Genomic DNA, 17,285 nt, shown 5'->3' with positions numbered 1-17,285 from the left:
CATGCTCTATGCCCAGTAAGATAGTTTTCATCACCTTTTAAAAAACTTGATAAATAATTCTTTTATTGAGACTGATTCATAATCATGTATATGTGTATACATAATCAAATTAGTCACTGCGTCGCTCGGATGATGTAATATTACAATCACATTTGATAGGACAGATTGGATACCTATAGAGACCTCAGGTTCATGCCTCTTTTATTCCGTCAAGGCTTAGCCCCTTTTTGGGCTCCATTATAATTAGTTTTTAGTGAAAATGTATTTTAAAATAGAATAATGGAAATTACAGAAATCCCGATATTTGGAAATCCCAGTACAAGAGTCAGGCTCAAAAGTTTGTTATGCAAATCTCAGGTTTTGATTTAATTATTATATATTTAAATATTAAATTATAATTTAATCTTTAAATGATATGTATTGCAACTGACACGGGTTTCCTTAAATATCGCAATTCGAATTTTAATTCTCTTAACTTCCATAATAATCCATTTCATCTTTCTCCTACTCTCTTTCTCTTTCTATCTCTCAATCCTTTACACGTCTCCTCGCAAATACACACAATTCCAAACTTCCCAAAAGTTTTTCCCCAGGATTGTAATCCGTTCGTTGATTCCACTTCCAGTAATTTAGAATACACTCTTTTTCAACACTATCATTTTATCATCAGCATCGATCATATCACTCGATATATAATAGTAGTGCTTTTGGTCATAGATTTAGTTTGTCATACCATATGTAAATAACAGGTCATATATCATATGTATAGCAAGTCACAAATTTAATATGCAAAATAGATCATACCAAAAGCAGGTCACAGGTCACATTGTTCACTGGAAATCGGGTCACAGTTCGTGTGTTTTATTAAATATGTGGTCACATATGGTCTAACACCACAGGTCACATCTAATGGTCTGTATGGTTGGTCACAGATTTGGTTTGCCATGCCATATGTAAATACCAAGTTAAATATCATATGAATAGCAAGTCACAGATTTTGTTTGCAAAACAGATTATACTAACAGCAGGTCACAGGTTCACTGTGTTCACTAGAAATCAGGTCACAGTTCATGTGTTTTATTGAATATGTTGTCACATGTGATTGTCTAACACCACAGGTCACATCTAATGGTCTGTATGATATATGTGTTCACGTATACGTTTGTTCCTCAACTTCGGATCACATATCACGTTTTTTATTGAATAAATGGTCACATAGTTTTTGCATCACACCACATCTATTGTAGAGCATGTTTCAGGTTACATTTATCTTATCCAACTGACTAGAGAAACAATGTGAAAAGCAGGTCACAGTTCATGGTGTCCATTCAAAAGTAGGTCACAGATCACGTTTTCTACTAAACAAATGGTCACATATTTTTTGCCTCACACCACATCTATTGTGGACCACGTTTCAGATCATATTTATCTTATCCAAGTGACTAGAGAAACCATGCGAAAGCATATCACAGTTCACACTTTTACTCAAAAGCAGGTCACAGTTCACGCTTTTAATGGAATATATAGTCTCATATGTGCGCCTAAAAACACAGTTCAAATGTATTGGTGTGTATGGAATAGATGTTCACCACATTTCACCAAATCGATTCCCAAACCTGTGACACAAAACCATCAATGTTGATGAAATCAATTAATTTGTACTAATCGTGAATGTACACCATCACCTGATTTTTTCTTCTTCGACAATTGAAATAGGTTTCTACATTGAAAATCTGAAATTATGCTGGATATTAATTTTGGATGATGATTTTGTAGTATCCTGCTATAGAAGAAAACTACGCTTGATTATAAGAAACCAATGTATATATATATAGACAGGAAATATTAGGCTTCTAACCTTAAGCCAAATATAGTAAGGGAATTTTGATATTGGTATGATGTTATAAGTTTTGCTACATATGAAATAGCATTTCTTAGACAAAAAATAGAAACACCATATTTTCAATTGTAATGGTTTAAACATCACTTAATAATTAGTTGTGTTAAACCATTTATCATCATTTCAACTAACATTTATCAAGTTTGGGATGAAGATTCAATAGCATTGACAAAGCATACCGTCTTAATATTATCATTTGAAAATTATGCTCATAATTTAAAATTTCAAGAAGTAATATCACAAATTTCAAGTTGTGAATGTATAATAACGATATTCAATCAATCATCTAGTAAATGTATCTATTAAGTATAAATAATTTCTAAATAGTCAACATAAAGGGTGACAAACCCCATATATCACTTTAATTAATCTTCAAAATTATAGTGATTTAGACCAAACTTTAGCTAGTGATGGTCAATAACCAATTTAAGATGCGGAAAACAAGCATTTTATGTGAATTCATTGCATTGAAAAACTTCAAATTCTTTTTTGAATGTCAATTCAATTTCTTAATATTTTGGACATCATTGTTGATCCAGGATAGTCTAATCAGTCATGTCAAATAATAAAAATTAAATTAAATTTCTAGTTCAACTTAATACGTGCTTTAATTATACTAATATAGATTACTAATTAACACACAAATTTTAGAAAATTTTAAGTTTCTTTTATAATTAATGGAGAATGAATTACTAGTAATAGTAAAGTTTATCTCCCTATATCACTTAATATTGGTTCTAGTAACTTCATAAAATTCTAATAAAGTATCCAATCAAATCTTGGTCTCATATTTTTTAAGAATGATCACAAATGAAAATTGAGATATTGGGGTTGTGCCTTTTCAAGAGCCTCATCATTATACATATTAAATATTGATATACTAAATTTATACTTGTTTTGGAGCAATATGACAATTTTTCAGCGTTAATAAAATATTGTTCTTGAACAACCGTGAACAATTAATATGTATAAATTTTATGTTTCTTCAAGAACAATAATGGAGTATTCCTATAGAATATAAGTTTAAATAAAATTGCGATTATCTAGAAATCTTGAGACAATATTCTTCAAATATATTAGTATATAAATTTTGGTGGTTATTTTGAAACGAAAAAATAATCTTCTGAAATATTAATATGCATAAAGCCATTCTTTGAACTAATCATATATATTTTCTAGAATAATGAATTTTTTGCATATAAACTATGCTTCACGAGGAACATTAATACTTTTATCAGACTCGGACTTTTATGAAGCTAATCTTCGAGGCTAACACAATATATACAAAAAATTTATTTATCCTTGAACAGGAAAATGATATTCTTCTTGAATATTATGTAGTCGAGTTATGTTTTTTCAAGAATATCGATATAGGTTTCTCTATATTATTTATATAAGTTGTGCTTCTTAAAGAGTTAAAATATAGTATTATTTTGAAATATATAAGAATATAGTGCTTCTTTTGGAGCATTAACACGATACTTCTCTAAAAAATTGTGTTTATATAGAAGTACTTCTTCAGGAATAAAAATAACAATAATATTCTTCATAAATATTGATATAAGAAATATATGCTTCTTCATGAGTATTTAAATCATTATATTAAAAGAGTATTAGATCTAGAAAACTTTAAAAATCATGAAATGTACTAAATCTTACTAAATTCACTCTTGAGGAGCAAGTAATATTCCACTAAAATATTAACATAATATAAAGTTTTATTGTCTAAAACTAGAGTTCTTCAAGAAAAACAAAATATTCTTCAAGAATATTAGTAAGAATAGAACGTGCTACTTGAGAAGCTACAACATCATTGAATATTTTTGCTTTATTCAAGAAAATTAATATTATTTTATTCTTTAAGAATATTAAAGTTCATAAAATTGTGCTATTAAGTAGCAATAACGTCATATTGTATTATAATATTTTTGCTCTATTCGATTTTGATATTAATTATTGGATTTTGAATAAGAAATAGTTGTGAATGTTTGGATAAAATTTTTTATAAGACTAGATAGTCATTAACAAATTATCTCATAATTTTATAACACAAAAAAATTATATTTCTTACAAAAGAAATGATCGCGCAAACTAATCAAATAGAGTAGAAATCCTGGACCAAAGTTGGGAAACACGCCAGAAAGGATCAGGAAAATGAATCTGGGCCTTTTTGGCACGTTCTAGATGTTTTACTATGAAAATGTATCTTGACCTTTTTGGCATGTTCTAGATGGTTCTTGAGGATAAGATTATTTATTTTTATTAAATAATTAAATTAAATGCAAGAGAATAACGTGTAGAGGGGTTTATTTGAACAACTTGAAAAAAAAAAAAAAAAAAAAAGGGATAATTAGAAACCCCAAACCTTTGAAACATTATCAGACCTTTCTCGAACATTTGATTTATTGCAATTGTCACCTCTAACATTTCTAAACATTGCATCTGAAGCCCTTTTGAATAATTTTCATCCAAAATTTCGTCAGTTGATTAGAAAAATAATTTTGATCACATTTTAACAATTTTTAAAGGTACAAAATGATAACTTTACATTAAAATCAAAATAAAAAAGAAAAAAGAAAGAATAATATTTGTCTTCCTCCCTAACCCACCTCAAATCCACCCCCCTCCCACAAAGATATTGCATCTAAGAACCTCTTAGCTTAAGGCTGAGGCGATAAAGGTGACGGTGATACCACCACTGGCGCGTCCTCTATGGTTCTTGGAAACATAAAGACACGTATTTAACTTCAATCTTAGAGCCATCTTTGCAAAGGAATCACAGTCACCTTCTTCATTATCCACCCTTTTCGAGGACAAAATGTTCATCAAAACACTAATCATATGGCTAATTCAAACCCCAATGATTAAAAATTGATGAATACCTATTCTTTTTCTTTCATTTTCAACGTCCTACTGGGAAAAACACACAGGCCTCAACAGTTGAATCATGTGATGAGCACCTTTATGTATATGGATATAAATTAAAAAGAATAGCCAAATCTTTATCATGGAAGCTTGATCTTGAATCGAAATGAAGTGAAATTGCAAAAATTATTTAATAGGTTGATGGATTTTTGGTACTTGGGAGATAAAGACACGTATTTAGCTTCAATCCAAGAGCCATCCTCGCTTTACTCCATTTGCTCCCACCAACCATTTTTGTAGCTTACACCACCTAAACCACAATACAAAAAGCTGGGAGATAAAGACACGTATTTAGCTTCAATCCAAGAGCCATCCTCGCTTTACTCCATTTGCTCCCACCAACCATTTTTGTAGCTTACACCACCTAAACCACAATACAAAAAGCTCCATTTTTTCATTTTCAGTCTCTCTCTCTCCCTCTTTTTTTTTTTAATTAAGGTATCTCAACTTACACTAAACTAAATCCTGGACCCCCCAAGATCCTTGCTCCTAGAACCTTGGAGGGGATAAATCGCGAGTTATGCCTCAACTGGATCACATGTTCCTCCCACCGCCTGTACACTTCTACGCACAAGAGATCCTCCTCCAAAATGATTGCTCCATACCAAATAAATCTGGCCGCAGGTTATAGTTTCTCTCTATTCTTGGTTCGTGGGATGGCGGTGGATTTGGGGTGAATTAGGAAGAAGACAAATATTATTCTTTCTTTTTTTAAATTTGATTTTATTGTAAAGTTATCATTTTACCTCTTTAAATATTGTTAAAATGTAGTCAAAATCATTTTTTTGGTCAATTGACGAAATTTTTTTTTGATAAAAATTGTCCAAAAGGGTCTCAGATGCAATATTTGAAAAGGTTGGGGTGACGGCTATAACAAATCAAAAATTTGTAAAAAAATTTGTTAATGTTTCAAAGTTTCAAAACTTCTGCTACAATTATCCAAAAAAAAATCGAGATCACTTGCACAAAGTGAAATGGAAGGACGTGAGTTTTGGGTAGTTAATTCTTTGAAATAGAGCCAAACGGTTTAATTGAATTAGCTCCTGTTCGAGCCTCATTTTTTCATTAAAATATATTTTTGAGCATGATTCAACACCATTTTAATCACATATTTTTCAATAAAATAATATTACAAGCAAAATAAAAAAAAATCTTACTTTTTAACAACACATTATTCATCATAAAACTATTTTCAAAATGCATTTTTTGAGAAAAATGGGGCTCAAACGACCCCTAAATAAGTAAATTTTATGTCAAGTGGAAAAAGAGTAAATTGCTTATTTAATTTTTATCTTACTTTCAAATTAAATAATTTCCATTTTTATAAATAAGAAAAAAGAAATCTTAGTGAAATTTTACCCCCTAACATTTTACATCTTTAAAGATAATTACTACGGATAATAAAAGTAACGACTATACACTAGAGAGTTCTGATATGGTCAAGAACGGCTCCTTCAGGCCTACTTAATTAGTCGCTGATTCCGCCCCTAAATATGACATAATCAATGGAAAGCTACCTTGTGCGAGGGGCCACACTTTCTTATATTTTCTTAGCCTGACGACAGGTAATTACCGTAAGACTACGGTTCTTGCACTAAAAAATGACTTCTCGTATTGGCGGCTGACTTGACAGCTGAGGCCAGTCGACGGCGTACACGGAAGGGTGCGACCAATGCTGTGAATTAATCATGTCAAATTCTCAGCTTCAATTGATATATATTTAAATCTTTTGATTTTAATTTATGTAAAGTTAATATTAAAAAATCTAATTTTAATTCATACAATTTGACTCAATTATTTACTATGAAGCCCCAATTTGGCCTCCTTTAAAATTTTAAATTATTTGTTATAGTATCATTATCTATCACGCATATCACAATAAAATATTCTATACACAAATCAATAAATTTTTTTTATTTTTAACCACACATTATACAAAAAATACTATTTAAAACTCTTTAATTTTTCAAATAATGTGTGTCAAACAAGGGCTGAATATACTGTCGATTATGCATTGATAATCAATATATAAGAATTTATGCTATTTATATTGACATAATTAACTTTTTAATTAGAAATTCTATGTATCAATATTTTGTCAGAACAAACAAAAAATATGAGTTCGAGTCTCGTCATTATCCATTCAAATAATATTTTCACGGGGTTAGGTTTTGAGGTTACAAAATAAATCTTGCCTATGTGACGGCAGAAATTGAAATCAATATTCAAATTAACTTTTAAATCAAGATAAAATCGAAGTAATTCAAAGGGAAATGATTATTATAGAAATTCTTTTCCTCCCTAATTTTTAATAGGGTGAATTATTATGAGCCTAAACCATCCAATCCATTTTGATACCATAAAATATCAGCTCAATCTGATTATTGCCTATTTAATTTTCTCAAAAAAAAAAAGTAAATAAATATTGAACTTTCGGTATTTTATTGAAATGGACGAGTTCCTTGCTTTGTGATATTCATGTGAATTAATTGGGATTTTAAAGGTCACTCTAGAAATTTCTGGTGTTAACATTTTAATACACATTCCTTGCAACAGAAATTCTATCCAAATTGAGTTACATTCCTAATTCGTTTTCTTGTAAATATAAATGCTGTCTTTGTCTTTGCAAAGGAAAGAAAAGGCAAGTTTTCAAATTTTTTCATTACTAGGAATGCTCAATCTGTATTAACCAATCCATCCCCCTGTTTGTCTTCCATTTTTAAAAACTCCTTTTTTTATTTTTTAAATTCATTTTCAACAATAAAAATTCTCACAATAAAATATTACATTTAAATCCAAAATATTTTTCCTACTTCTTAATCATATATTCTCCAAAAATTAATTATTCTAAAACTCATTTTTTCTCAAAAACTCTTATTAATGGACATCAAACAGGGACTTATGAACCAACCAAGAAAATGCTGAATTTCAAACTTAACAACTATTATTATTAAAAAAAAAATCAATTTTTTTAAAAATAAAGAGTAAGTGCACTCTCAAAAAAATTGTGTTTAAAGTTGTGAGATAATTATTGATGTATTATTGGAATACTTAGATATGTTCTACTCAGATTGTAACTCTCATTTTGAACCTTAAATATACGTGGCCTTAATTCTCAATAAAATACATATTTGAGTTTTGACTTGCTACATCTTTCTCTTATTTATTCTTGTCTTATTTTTTTAGTTTTATAACACGTTATCAGTACAAAGAATCTCACTCAAGATAGAGAGAAAATTAGAGATCAAAAGTACAGTAATTCACACGATACGGACAGTACGTGCAGCTATGATTAAAACAATGATATCTTAACATTCCATGATCCGATCCTCATGAAATTTGGACAGAAAATTCACAACTCACTATTCTAGAAACCGATCGATTATAAATAAAATCCAAATCTTCATTCGCGACATTAGCCAAATTCTTGCAAAAAAATATTCATTTATTAATGATCAAAATATCAAAATATATTTTGAAACGTCGAGTACAGATCCCATCAATTTATATCCACAAGATCATATGTTCTTCTGAATTGGTACTTATAAGAATCGCATATATTAGCCTAATTACACAAATTGCAAGAATATGTATATATTATAATAATTACACGGTGCATAATTATGTTTGCATATTATAATTGATCATAGAGTAAAATATATTATTTGCACATATTTAATTGATATGTTTAATTTATTATTGCTCTCGAATAAGCACAATGATATCCTATTTTATTTTATTTTATTTTAAATTACTTGCTCTTGAATAACATGTCATTACAAATTCAATATTCCTGATGAATATTGATATATTACTCAAAAAGAAACATATTTTTATATTAAATTAATATTTTAGAAGAATAAACAGTTGTGGTTCTAAAAAGGAAATACGATTCAGATATTTAAATATTTAAAAAGAATATTACAAAATAGTTTAAATAAATTTATACAAGTCAATATTCTAAAAGAATATTGTGTTGCTCTAGAAAAAGCACAATTTTATATTTATATTCTATAAGAATATTGCCGCATTATTCCTGAAATGGAATCCATTTACAGTATTAATATTTCAAAAGAATATCACATTTTGTTTAGTAAAGATGATGTATTTCTAGATACTGGTATAAACCAATGTTAGTAAAATATGAGAATCTGCATATTCTTATTCAAGGTTCCAAAATAGTAAATATTTTGTGATATAGAGACAAACTTACTGTTGTTATTAAGTTGTTCTCCACTAAATGAAAGAGAAACTTAAAAAATTTCTAACAATGTTTCTTAATTTGTACAATACACTAATATTAGTACAATTGCAATAAATATTGTATTAACCAGAGATTTAATAATTCTAATATTTTATTTTTTGGGATATTAAGTTACATTATCACTAGATCAATAAAGAAGCAAATGAGAATTCAAATGAAAATTAATAAAGAACTGAAAGATTCTTCAATCCAACAAATTCAAATGTAATGCTTGTTCTCTGTACAAATTGGTCATTGACCATCATTGACTAATGTTGGGATTAAATTCTTATAATCTTATTAATTGTAAGTGATATATGGTGCCTTCACCCTTTATATTGACAATCTAGATATTATTTGTATATGATGAAGTTCTGACCAACGATGAGAGAAAAAAACAAACGGATCTTGTAGGATTCTCAAGAAATTCTTCGATTTTTTTGGAAGCAGATGATCCTCACGTTACGTGAATAGCCGGGAGATTGAGAAATATCTAGAAAGGCATTTCGAGAATCGGTCTAATTCTATCTCTGTTCCTTTCGTTTGAAGAAAGGAAGGATTGGGACGAGGGCATAAGAGTCTTTATGACACAATCCATAATTCACTTCATTTTCAATTAGGCCACATCCCATTGCACTGATCGAGGGCGTTTGTTTACAAGTCATTTTCAGATGTAATTGAAGGCAAAGAGGGAAGATTTCATGAGACTGTACCCAAAATCAACACAGGTGGGTAAGTAGAGAATACCTAGGAGTGTAACGACCATAGTAGGGATCTTCACTCGTAGATCCATTATTCAGATAACTAGACACTGGGCCTTTATTATAGCCCATGCTATTGAATCAGCTGCTTTATTTATATAATACATCTAGATAGTTGCATGGTATTTGTAACCAAAAGTTTGCATAATAATTGTTCAAATTTTAAATTATGAGCAAAATTTTCAAATTATACATTAAAGAATGTGCATTTTGTTAATACTAATGAGCCTAAATCTCAACATTTTAATAAGTGTGAGTTGGGATAACGATAAATGATTTAACACTATTATTAAATGCTTTCAATTAATTTCCAAACCTACTATTGAGAACAAAGTACTTCCCAACTCCGTTTAGGGAATGCTATTAGTATCATGCAAACATCAAAATTATTTCCGTTATATTTGACCTATGGTCAGAGTCTAATTTTTTTTAATCTAATTATTTTGATAGTGCAGCATATGTACAATTGGTCCATCACAATGCATTGAAATGAAAAATAAAGAATGTTGAAGATAAATGTATAGTTTAAACCTTTATATAATGTCTCAAACCCTAATAGGTGATATTTATATAATGTGGTTTGTTAATTGTTAACTTGACTAAACAATTTTCTTAGCATTAGGGGGGAATTAATAAGTTGAAAAATAATATATAAATGCATTATTATATTATCCAAATAATTGCTAAAGATATTTGAATCAGAAGTTCGAAAAATAATTCATTTAGATGTATTTGCTAATCAAATAAATCAATAATATCTTATACACCAACTTTAAATGCTTAACTTGAATTAGCACCTTGGGAGAACAATACATTTACATTATATTTGATAAATTTATGAGAAGCCTGAAGCATAAATACACTCGGTTCTAAAACAAAAATCTTCAAAAGAAAATTGAGCAAATAAGAAAGATTGTCCCATTTAGGAGACATATACTCTTGAAAAAATATAGCCATAACTAATTATAAAACCTCATAAGAAGTTCAAGTATCTGAAATGTCAAAAATGGAAATATCTCAATGAGTTGTGTTGTTATGAGAAAGAAATAGAATCAAATATATATATATATATATATATATATATATGTCATTAACGTTTTTGTACATGATGTACCGCTTTATATTATAAATTGCGAGGATATCAAAATAAATTCGTTGAAGCATATTGACAGAAGTAATGATTGACCAAATAAAAATACACGATCCTATCAAAATTGAACTTATTAAAAATACCTAAAGTTTCTTGACATACAGTCCAGAAACCTAAAGTGTGTAATTATGCAAAAAGGAAATGATAAAATGAAGTCGTAACACTTTGATCTAACGTAGACGGTTCTCATCCGTTTGATGAATATATAGCCCCCGTTTGGCTCCATTCTTGCCAAATTTTAATGGTTAGAATAGTATTGTTTTCAATAATGTGTGGTTGAAAAAGAATGAAAAAGTTTTTTATTTGCGTGTAATATTATTTTATGAAAGATTGTGTGGTTGAAAATAAGAAAGAGAAAAAGAATGAAAATGAAAATGAGGCCAAATAGGGGCACAGTCAGTTTAATAGACGCATATCACATGGGGCGGGTTTGGTTAAAAAAGATTACGGTTTAGAAACCATCCACTTCGGACGACAGTATTACGGTTTAGAAATGTTGAACAACAAAATGCCTGCAAAATTAGGTTCCAAGCATTATGACACGACAAAGAAAGGTTGAAGACTTGGCATTTTTTCTGTGTAAGCGACACGAGCCTCTATTCATAAACGTGGTGACATCTTATAAAATAAATGGAGTTAGCAAAGCACGCAAATAGGTAATAAATGAATACTATTAAAGAGATGGGTATGTGAGGGGAAAACTATGCCATGGCTTTAAGGGTAGCGGAGGCTAATAAATGAATATTAAAGAAAGAGGTATGTGAGGGGTAAACCGTGCCATGGCCTTAAGGGTGTATGTGGAGTTCATTTATCATATTTTTAGTATTTGATCTGGATGGCATAAAATTAATATTTCTATGTCTTGTTTGATAGGGCTTAAAATTAGATTTTTAACAGACTTTGATAGAAATTAATGAAATATATAATTAAAAAATTGTTGATTCCATAAAATATGTGGTTAAAATTAATTATTAATTTTGATTTGAATTAAAATCTCTATTTTAATTTTCACTAAACATGGACATATATCTATCTATTAAGTCGCATTAAATTTATTTATTTTTTGGGGTTTAACCTACGAATGGAATTTAAAATTATGCCATTTATTCAATTCATCTCATGGTTGACTTTTGGACTATTTCGTGGACCCTTTAATTAGTGATGGCAACGGGCCCTTTAAACCATGAGCTCGGCTCGGGCTCGTGGCGAGCTCTGAGCTCATGGTGAGCTGAGCTCGTGGCTCCTAAAAAACGAGCCGAACTTGAGCTCGGCTCATTGCTCGGGGATGAGCTCGGCTCGGCCCACGAGCCACTCGCGAGCTCTTTTTTTTAAAATTTTTTTGCACATTTTTTGCACCTTTTTTTAAAAAAAAAAAATTCAAATTTTTGGATGAGTCCATGAGCCAAGTCTTAACGAGCCAACGAGCCGCTTGACCCGTTTGACATCCCTACCTTTAATGCACTTTGATAACATGTTCGATAAGAAGTATAGAAAATGTATTTTGTGTAAATTAAGCCCATGTTTGATTCCCATTATTTACCCATTAAAATGAAAAATATGAACGTTATTAATCACATCAAGCTATCATATTTGACTTTCTATCTCTTGTGTGAAGATCGTAAAGACTATATTTTTTATTCTCATTTTTACATTAATACGTACCAAAAATTTTGCAATGGGAGACGTCAAACCATTTCGCAGCCCTTTAAATATACTTTAGAGATGGTATCAAAGGACTTGCAAAAAAAAAAATCTCCCGTTAGTGACACTTCTAACAGAAAATCAATAAAATTGGAAATCATTTATCTGGACCAATGTTTAGAAGATCATTGCAACTTCTAAACTTTACTATTGGTAGCACTTTCGTGCCCATATCCGAAGGGTTGTAATGTGTCTGAATCTTTTCAAGTCTTACCACTATATCTCTAATGCGTTAGTAGGCTCAGGTAGGTCTTGTCCGTTTAGGTATCCATTTTTTTTTTTAAATTCATTTTGTTGCACCCATTCATTAAAGTGGGAAAATAATATAGTTATTAAAATTTTTATTTAATTTATTTATTTTTAAAAGTTAAATTATTCGAATATATTTGGTAAACTAAGATTTTTATTATTTATCATATTCTTTAAATAATCTTAGTTGTCATCATTTATTAAAATTAATGAAATTTCGTAACGTTTTTCCATTAAAAGTATTGAACTCTTTAAAAAAAAATTAAACGGAGCGCGACGAGGCTGGGCGGGTATTATCCATACCCGCCTCGGGGCGAAATTTCTCGAACCGAACCCGACCCGAATATTAGATTAAGCGGGTAATCTCCATCCCGTTTGGGATGGGCCCTGTGGATATCGAGTTTGACTGATTTTTACCATCCCTAACCATATCTTAGTACTATTAAAGTATTAACTAATCTTGAAAACTATGCTTAGCCTATATAGCTTTTCTTTAAATCTTCTCACAAGATATAGCTTATACCAACTTAAAAATATTGAAATGTTGTTAAACATATTCTTTGTTACTTGAAATGTACTATTGATTTGGGATTAATTTATTCACAAAAATTCGGATATGCTTTAGTAGGATATGTAAATACAGATTATCTCTCTGATCTACATAAAGTAAAATCACAAATATGATATGTGTTTACATGTGGAGGAATAGCTATATCATAGAGATTTGTGAAGCAATCCTCGAAGCAGGTAGACAATGTGTATGGTTGAGAAATATGACATATTACCAAACATCATGTAGATTAACTTCAACAAAAGATATTATAACAATTTTGTATGAAGATAATGCAGTTTGTATTGCACAACTCAAAGGAGGTTATATCAAATGTGATAGCATGAAGTATATTTCTTTAAAATTCTTTCATACACGTAAGTTTAAAAATAATGGCGACATTAGTGTTCCACAAATTCGCCCAGTTACAATGTGATTGATTTATTCTCAAAAGTATTGCCGACATCTACATTCAAAAAATTAGTTCAAGAGACTAGAATGCGTCAACTCAAAAATTTTCAGTAATCAACATCAGAGAAAGTAGCTGAACTCTTTTTCCTTCTCTAATATTTTATTCTACTGGATTTTCCTAGTAGGGTTTTAATGAGCGAGCATTTCTTTTTAATATTTCAAAATAACTGTACTTTTTTCCTTCGTTTGACATTTTTGTCCCATTGAGTTTTTAAATAAACAAGGCTTTAAAGAGATAATATTTTTTAATGTGTCATTTAAGGAGAAGTATTGTAAATAGTAAGTTTATTAATTAATGACAATTGTACCACTCTCGCCCTAAAAATTATTACCATTTTATTCCAATCCTTCCCTATAAATATGGGACTTTGGTTCTCATTATAGCATACACAAGTCTATTAACTTTTATTCTCTCTTTTCATAATAGGTATTACATAATTATTAATATTTGGTAATGGACAGTTGACCAAATTACCCTTTTTAAAATTAATTTCAATAGTTATATTTTATTTTAAAGGGTAAGGCTGTCATTTATCAATCTAATTCTTGAAAAAATATAATTTAATTTAATTTATTTTTATTTTTAAACGGTCCGATTTGATTTTCTTGTTTGAATATCTTTGTGTACATCCTTAGTGGTAGTGGTCGTATGGGTGAATGGTGGTAAGTGGTGGTTGTGGTCAACGGTGGAGGGGTGGTGGTACATGTTTGGCAGTCGTGGTTTGTGGCGGTGATGTGCCGATGGGAGGGTATGTGTTTGTAATAAATGAAAAAAGTTAGTTGCTGAGAATAAAAAAGAATATTAAGTTTGGAATTTAAAAAATTATTGAAGTGGATAGCATAATTTCCTCTTTATCATGTATTCCTTTTCCTTTAATCACACGTCTATTTGCAGAAAATACCAAGAAAACCCATCTTGCACATTCAAACGGGATGTAGATTTTCATTAACCCCTTCTGCAAGAAGTCAAAGGGGACGATAAAATCCTAAATCCAAGATCTACAAAAACATAGAAGCTTCCATGGAATTAAATAATTTATGCTTGCAAGACTTGCAATTTGTTTGACTAATCGCCTCTTTGATCAATTCTTCCAAAGAATTATTTAAATATTTCTTATGCGTCTCTCAATGTTTTCTTGATTCGATCTTATATGACAGTCCGTCTAATCACAATCCTCAGACAATCAAACCAAATCCTCGACCAAAAACAAGAAAAGTACAACCTTTTATTGATCAACCCCTTCTTCAAATGTGCAGTCCGTTCACTTGTGGAGGCTTCAACATTCAAGAAGATGATGAACTCTTGAGGTCATGTGACTATTCTCCTCCGAAAATATCAAAAAGAAGCACCGGTTTTGGCAGCAGAAGAAAAGACAAGAACCCTTATGCCAATAGGGGTTTAGAGAAATTCTATGCACTTTTAGCAGATCTTGATGAGAAGAGACAGAAAATATATACACAGATGGGCTTCGAAGATGTCTCTCTCGTTCGTTTTGTTTACTCAAATTCCAATCGCGTCAAGCCGATCGTCGTGAAAGTGAAAGAGAAAAGATCACAAGACCACAAAGCAAATGCTCGCGTAATTACTAAAAACGACTCTGTAGTGTCCGAGAAGTCTCCAGTCGAGACGTCCAAAGGTTTGGCCGTCACAAATGAAGCTCAACAAGCGAAGGACGAAAAATCCGACCTTAGGAATATGAAGTGTTGCTCGATATGTGGAAGGTTTAAGTTGGAAAAGTTTAGGCAACCATATTACTATTTTCTGGTGGTTATAATGTTTATTCTTATGTTATTGGCTATTTTCGGACGATCTTTTGCCATTATGTGTACATCTATTGGGTGGTATTTAATACCTACAATCAACGGAGGGAGCTCAGATTCAAGCAAGCCAAAGAAGAAAAAGGAATATGTCAAAAAAGTGAGTGAGAAAAAGATTGTTACAAGTGAAGGATTGTCTTCCCCGAGAAGTGTCCTAAACGGACCAAAAGACAAGTCCCCTCGACAGCATGGCTAAGAAACTATGGTGAAGATTGATTCTTCAAATGTTTAATTTCTTGTGAATTCTTTTTCTCATCTTTTTCAGTTTTTTTTCCCTCAAATTTCGCTTTATCATTTTTCGTGTCAGAGAATTTGTTTTTGTTTCTGTCTTTCAGGATTGTAAATATTATTTTGGTTGGGGTCTGAATCGAAAAATAATCCACCCTGGCATGTCGTTTATTGTATTATTGTCTTCAACTTCGAGTTTTGTTGGGTGGCTTGACATTATTCAGCCTTAACATCGGTGTAATGCCTTATCTATTATTCACACTTTAGTTTTCATTTTAAGAAGTCAACATTGTTAAAATAAGTAGCATAAATTATTATATGTCAATCTATATGTTGATAATCAATGTGAAAATTATCTGTTAACACGTTCCACAAGAAAGTGGCTTTTTTGAGCACACCAATTTTAAAATTCTCGTGCTCATTTTTAATCTTAATTAGATTAAATTACTAGTAGGAGTTTAATAAACTCTAATACAATTTTAAGATTTGAGATTCCAGCTTAAAATGTCAACCTTTTTAAAAGAAAAGGCTCAAACTCTTATATATTGATTTATATTTTCCTTTTTATTCAAACTGCTTAATATTCATAACCCGATCGGCACTAGGACTTGTAGTTTGGTAATTCTTGGTAATAACATTGCATTTTGATGTTGTGTCCAGTTTATTTGATGTGACATGTTAACTATGTAAAGATTAGATGTCTATTTTTTGCCCTACTCGAGTAAATATGAAATCTTCTCTAATTTGGTGAAGTATATAATGAAATACGAAATATTGTTAGGACTCCTGAGTTGTTTTAATTGTACGAGGACTTGACACGACTTTTGCCTTTGAGAGTTGATTGGAGCTTTACATATCGGTGGAAAACTTCCATAATTTTGGTTGCGCCATTTGAGGGTCTTCCCTCCAATCAATGGCAATTGAAAGACATCTTTCCTATGTTCGGAGAATTTGGAGATTATAATCCACTTGAAGCATAGCGTCGAGCACATTTGGTTGACTAATACAATGAATGTGCCATATTGACGCGAAAGTGATTATGATTTAAGTACGTCCCATCGAGAAAACTAGAAAGACTTTTATAATAGCTTGCAAACCATTAAAATCATAGTTATAAAACTCGGCCCGGACCGATCAGTTGGCCCGGAAAATCGGTGATCTGGGTTCTTGTCCGAGCAGGGTAGATTAATTTAATAAGAATGCACACGACTCAGTCGAAAACCGACTTTGACTGAGAAAATCGTTGGCTCGATTTACCGACTTTTAAAATTGCCTTTTAAAATTTTGGG

At 30.5% G+C, this 17,285-nt stretch overlaps 1 protein-coding gene across 1 annotated transcript; it reads left to right on the top strand.

Moving 5' to 3' along the window:
- The first annotated feature begins 14,851 nt into the window (after nucleotides 1-14,851).
- LOC111367413 lies at nucleotides 14,852-16,226 on the top strand. Its single transcript, XM_022988267.1, has one exon. It carries the CDS (start codon nucleotides 15,200-15,202, stop codon nucleotides 15,962-15,964), a length of 765 nt encoding a protein of 254 aa, XP_022844035.1. The 5' UTR covers nucleotides 14,852-15,199; the 3' UTR covers nucleotides 15,965-16,226.
- Nucleotides 16,227-17,285: the final 1,059 nt, after the last annotated feature.

This window comes from Olea europaea, chromosome 18 (genome assembly GCF_002742605.1).
Source record: "Olea europaea var. sylvestris chromosome 18, O_europaea_v1, whole genome shotgun sequence".
NCBI classification, from domain to species: domain Eukaryota; kingdom Viridiplantae; phylum Streptophyta; class Magnoliopsida; order Lamiales; family Oleaceae; genus Olea; species Olea europaea.
The sequence above is the reverse complement of the archived record's forward strand: the minus strand, read 5'-3'. Positions and strand labels throughout refer to the sequence as shown.